At 50.3% G+C, this 5,584-nt stretch overlaps 1 protein-coding gene across 1 annotated transcript; it reads left to right on the top strand.

Annotated features, from left to right (window-relative positions):
* Nucleotides 1-1,160: 1,160 nt before the first annotated feature.
* Nucleotides 1,161-2,931, top strand: LOC123440087. Its single transcript, XM_045116669.1, has 2 exons — nucleotides 1,161-1,351; nucleotides 2,260-2,931. Exons 1-2 carry the CDS (start codon nucleotides 1,292-1,294, stop codon nucleotides 2,908-2,910), a joined length of 711 nt encoding a protein of 236 aa, XP_044972604.1. The 5' UTR covers nucleotides 1,161-1,291; the 3' UTR covers nucleotides 2,911-2,931.
* The last annotated feature ends 2,653 nt before the right edge of the window (nucleotides 2,932-5,584 follow it).

Genomic DNA, 5,584 nt, shown 5'->3' with positions numbered 1-5,584 from the left:
ACCATCAATGAACTTGCAGCACATGTGACAATTTAGTCCTGGACCAATCATAGAGTGACAAATGGTAGGCTGGTGGCAGGATCCATAGTTTTGCATAAACCCCCCTCTATTTCTCTATTTCACACGCATTCTCTGCCTCTTATCCACAACTGCATTTAGGGCGTGTTTGGTTCCCTTGATAGCTTCTCGCTGCATCGCATGAAGGATCCAGGATGAGCATGACCAGGTTGACTTGATGCAAAGATGAGGAGAGATGAGTGTTTGGTGAACATGCATGAGATGGCTGCACGAGATGGGAATGGAGATCAAGTGGCAGGGCAGGGCGGTAGGATCCGGCGCGCAGCAACTTGACCACGGCAGGACGGCATCGACGCTTGGGAGGGGATGGCGGCGGCGGCGCCTGGAAGAGGACGGCGGCGGCGCCTGGGAGAGGATGGTGGCGGCGGAGCCTGGGAGAGGAGGGCAGCGGCGGCACGTGGGAGAGGGCGGCGGCACGTGGGAGAGGACGGCGGCGGCGGCGCCTGGGAGAGGAGGGCAGCGACGCCTGGGAGAGGATGGCGGCAGCGGTGCCTGGGAGAGGAGGGCAGCGGCGGCGCGTGGGAGAGGGAGAGGGTGGCGCCTGGGAGTGGAGGGCAGCGGCGACGCGTGGGAGAGGGCGGCGGCGCGTGGGAACGGAGGGCAGCGGCGGCGGCGCATGGGAGAGGGCGGCGGCGGCGCCTGGGAGAGGATGGCGGCGGCGGCGGCGCCTGGGAGTGGAGGGCAGCGGCGACGCGTGGGAGAGGGCGGCGGCGCGTGGGAACGGAGGGCAGCGGCGGCGGTGCATGGGAGAGGACGGCGGCGGCGCGGGGGAGAGGGCGGCGGCGCCGCCTGGGAGAGGACGGTGGCGGCGGCGCCTGGGAGTGGAGGGCAGCGGCGACGCGTGGGAGAGGGCGGCGGCACGTGGGAACGGAGGGCAGCGGCGGCGGCGCGTGGGAGAGGAGGCGCGTGGGAACGAGCGAGCCTGCACGCGAGCTACGCTCGAAACGTCCGTATCTCTCAGCCTGGCTGAGAGGCTACTTTCTGCATCAGCTGGACCAGGCCGAGATAGCTACACAGTTTACCAAACAAGCTGAAAGTTATATCCGGGATGCCATGCAGGTGCAACCCACCCAACCAAACACGCCCTTAATGTATCTGGATTGAATCTGGCGTCCGCGTCTCCTTCACTCTCCTTGCACCCCTGGCTCCGTGTAGGTGTCGCCGCCGCCATGAAGCTCGTCACCCGACGCCGTGAAGCTCGCCGCCTGGCACCATGGTCTCCTGGAACAATCTGCCGACCTCATCCCCTGACGGCGAGTCAGTCAACAGTCCGGTTAGTCCTCTAAATCTTTAGGCTATGTGTAGTGTTGAGATGTACAAATTTGTACCGAAGTGAAGTGCCACCATTCCTCGCATGCACCTTCAACCATTCTCTACTCTGAATGGTCCGGGCTTGCTACAGATCTTGGTGCTATATGTGCCCACCTAGGAGTGTGTGAGAAGTCTGTTGCTTTTGAACAAGTGGATAGTGGCACGAGGTTCCTAGGTTGTGCTAAGCAGGTTAGTAGCATTTCTGTGTAGCCAATGCCCTTGATTTGTGTAGCTCATGGCCATTGTGTACCTAATTGTGCTAATTGTCATTGAAGTCTGAGTTTTAAAACATGGAAGGAAAGCACCAGGTAATAGCTCATGAAGGAGTGCAGCAGATTTCACTAAAATCTGAATGTATGTAGTTAACATTGAAATCTGCATTTTAACACCTAAGTCTGCATTTGAACAGCTAACTCTGAATTTTAACACCTAACTCTGCATTTTAACACCTAACTCTGAATTTTAAAACCTAACTCTGCATTTTGACACCTAACTCTGAATTTTAACACCTAACTCTGAATTTTAACAATTTTAACACCTAACTATGAATTCTAAGACCTAACTCTGAATTTTAACACCTAACTCTGAAATTTAACACCTAACTCTGAATTTTAACATCTAACTCTGAATTTTAGCACCTAACTCCGAATTTTAACAGCTAACTCTGAATTTTAGCACTTAAATCCGTATTTTAATACCTAACTCTAAAATTTAACACCTAACTCTAAATTTTAGCACTTAAATCTGAATTTTAACACCTAACTCTGAATTTTAGCACTTAAATCTGAATTTTAACACCTAATTCTGAATTTTAACTGTGAATTATGAATTTTAACATTTATCTATATTGTTACATGCTTAAAAATCTAGGAAGGATCAAAATGCAACTATGTGGAGTGGGTTGATGATGAGTGGCCTGCTCAACTCAAGATGGCTTTAGGTACTATCTGGGACATGTATGAAGATAATAAGAGGCTGAGGCTCAGGCAAAATATTGTTAGTGCTGAAGAAAACTTGAAGATGTTGAAAGAGAAAGAAAAGATGGAAAAAGATCTGAGGTTTTTCAAGGTTGATTTTGCTAAGATGGTTGCTGACAAGGATCAGGCATTGGAACAGTTAGGCAACACACAAATTGCACTTTTTGACCTAAAGGAAGAGATTGAGAAGAAGAAGATTTCTGACAAGTCTGCCACAAACATTCATCAGGTTGTTAGGGCCAAGGCAGAGAAAGATAGGGACTTGATGAAGGAAGAGAGGGACTTGATCAAGCAAAAGAGGGACTTGATGAAGCAAGAGATGGAGTATAGTATATCCATAAGCTTTCAAATAGTTCTTCACAGTGTAGCAATCATGAACTATTGTCTCCGAGTCAATTCTCTCCTCCCTACAACAGGCTACACAATGCCCACATGGTATCCTAGACAACTGTCATCTTTTGCAATCACATGTGTGCAAGTACAAGTCTACTGTGTAGCTAGAGTTACCACACAAAACTCTGAATATTTGTTGACCTACTTCTGATACATGGCAATTTGCAGCAAACTAAGTGTTCTTATCTAACTTCTTCTTAATCTTTGGGCATATTCTCTGCACTGCCCACTTTTCTATTGCCTCTCTCTGTTTACTCACAAGCCTATGCATAATCTTGTAGAACATGTACTCAAGCATAGACAAGACAACCATCTCTCCGCCTTCCAGAATGTAGCTGCACATGGATGACATACATATCAGCTTACTATGATATGCAAAATGATTTGAACATTCAGTGATTAACAATTGTAGTATTTTTACCTGTTGAACACTTCAGAATTGTTGTTCAGCAGAATGTCACATTTGGAAAATTCAGTGAAAAATGCTTTACACCAAGTCTTCGGATCTAGTCTTTCAGTCTAGTGAAAGGCAACTGAGTTGTGTGCATCCATTTTCTCACAATTCTGTCTCCATTTCACCATGTTTGTTGATCTTGCAATGGCCCACAAGTCCTGTTTCAGTACCTCTCCTTTGTGCTTCTCATTAAAGTTCTGATAGATATGCCTCACACAAAACCTATGTTCTGAATCTGGCCAAACTGCATGAACAACATTTATCAAGCCTTTTTTCTTGTCACTCATAATTGTGAATGGAGCAGTGTTTGTGATGTTCAAATCATCTCTCGGAGTAGTAATAAACCATTCCCAAGAACCTGTGCATTCCACTTCTACCCAACCCATAGCAATTGGGTAAATGCAGTCATTAGGGTCAATACCCACAACACTAAGTAGCACTCCCTTGAACCTAGTTTTCATGTGACAACCATCAATGAAAATAATAGGTCTACAACCCTTTAACCAACCTATTTTACACGCATCATATGACCAATAAAGTGTTTTCAGACATTTCCTGCCCATTGAAAATTGTTTGTCTTTTATCAGTTCAGTTGACACAAGAAAAGTAGAGCCAGGGTTTTTACTCCTTAATTCATGCGGATCCGACGGGAAGAACTCCGGCGACGAGGCAGCGGTAGGTGACGTCATCGGTGAGGTGGAGCTAAACCTCTCCTGTGTCCCCCGACAGGATAGAGCAACGAAAGCGGACGCGAAGCTTCGTCCGACATATTTAATGCGAGGTGTGGATCCAAGTGGGGGAGAATTCGGATGAAATAAAGAAACGGCAGGGGGTTTTATGCAAAACTATGGATCCAGCCACCAGCCTGCCATTTGTCACTCTGTGATTGGTCCAGGACTAAATTGTCACATGTGATACAAGTTGAGTGATGGTGGAGTGCTACTTTGCAAGTTTTGGACCAATATTTCATAATGTGCACAAGTTTTAGTAGCTGGGGTGCTTTTACCACAAAATGGAGGAAGTATTGCGTTTTTTATCTTCTTCTATATGGAAAGGCAGTCTCCTGCCGGTTCGTCGAAAAAAAGAAAAGAAATGGTCAACAAGCTCATCACATTGCCTCTCGGATTCCTGCCGTCTTCCACTGCCAGTTCCCACTCTCAGAGGTCACAGGAATTGCTGAACCGCGCATCGTGCAGGCTAGTAAAGCCGGCCGGCCGGCCACATGCGCGCGCAGGCACAGTGTGTTCGCTACCGCTGCCGCCGGTGGATGCATGCATGCCGCGCGCCCGAACGAAGGCGAACCCAGCACGGTACCATGCTGCCACTCCTCTGCTCCCCCAGTCCATGCGTGCATCATCACCTCGAAGCTCCCCTCCTCTCCCCGTCGCCTCGCCACACCACACCACACCAGCCTGCAGGCTCACCCCATCATGCACGCCTACTCCGTCTACGCGTGCGGGTGCTCGAGATCGCTGCTGCGTTCGCCTCCCTATCTATCCCTCCCTAGCTACCTTCGTCCGTGCCGCTCGCTTCGCCTTCCTCAGGTTCGTAGTCATTGCAGCGAGGAATTTCCTTGCCGCGTCGTGCGGAGCCAGCCAGCCTGCCGCGTCGTTCAATCATCCGTCGCGTGCGTGCAGGTGCCGTGCCCGGATGAATCTGCTTTGCTTCGAGTGCCTAGCGCTAGACCTTTCCGCGGCGACATGTGGTGTTGCGACCCGGACGTTCTCAGCATCACTACGCGATGCTGCACTTTGTAGCGGCACTAGTACCGCTTGTCGGCGGGAAATGCGACACATCTCGCAGCTAGTCGCAAACTTTCCGGTACTAGTTTCATACAGTGTTATTCTCGAATATTTCTGCTTATTCAAGATTTTTGGTTGTACTCAGTACTCCTACCGAGAGCGTGTTAACACGAGACAGGAAACACTCTCGCGCAAATTTGTTTACGGCCAACAAGTACTGAAGAACGCACAGTTCTTACTGCTGCCTGACAGTGCGATGGTGGGAACAGCAGGAGTAGGACAGGAGCCCGTGCGATGGGCAGGGCAGCCATGGGATCATCATGATGAGCCCCTTTCCTCACGTACCCTTTTGGCAGCGCCCGTGTCTCCCCTGCCCCAGCGCCAACGGACACCACCGAGCGAGACGAGCAGACGCAAAAACCACACACGCACGGAAGCGGGCAGCAAAGTCATTGCCGATTGTTTGTTTGTTTCTCGGCGTGGGGACAGCTGCGAGCAGGCCCCGTGCCCTGCTCTGCTCGACCCCGTGCCCGTATGGGAGCATGACCAAAAGGCGCCGGTGTCTAGCACCGTGCCAGTTCTCCCATGCTCCGCTCCGCTGCATCACTGCGTGTACCGTGGGCGTGGGG

This window comes from Hordeum vulgare, chromosome 3H, assembly GCF_904849725.1.
Source record: "Hordeum vulgare subsp. vulgare chromosome 3H, MorexV3_pseudomolecules_assembly, whole genome shotgun sequence".
NCBI lineage: Eukaryota > Viridiplantae > Streptophyta > Magnoliopsida > Poales > Poaceae > Hordeum > Hordeum vulgare.
Note: the sequence above shows the minus strand (reverse complement) of the source record. Positions and strands in the feature narration are given on the sequence as shown.

What these genes read in the sequence shown, in the direction of transcription:
- LOC123440087 (XM_045116669.1), top strand. Translation starts at nt 1,292, where the DNA reads ATGGTCTCCTGGAACAATCTGCCGACCTCATCCCCTGACGGCGAGTCA. An exon ending in GCGAGTCAGTCAACAGTCCG is followed by an intron (nt 1,352 to 2,259) that starts GTTAGTCCTCTA and finishes TTAAAAATCTAG; the next exon opens with GAAGGATCAAAATGCAACTA.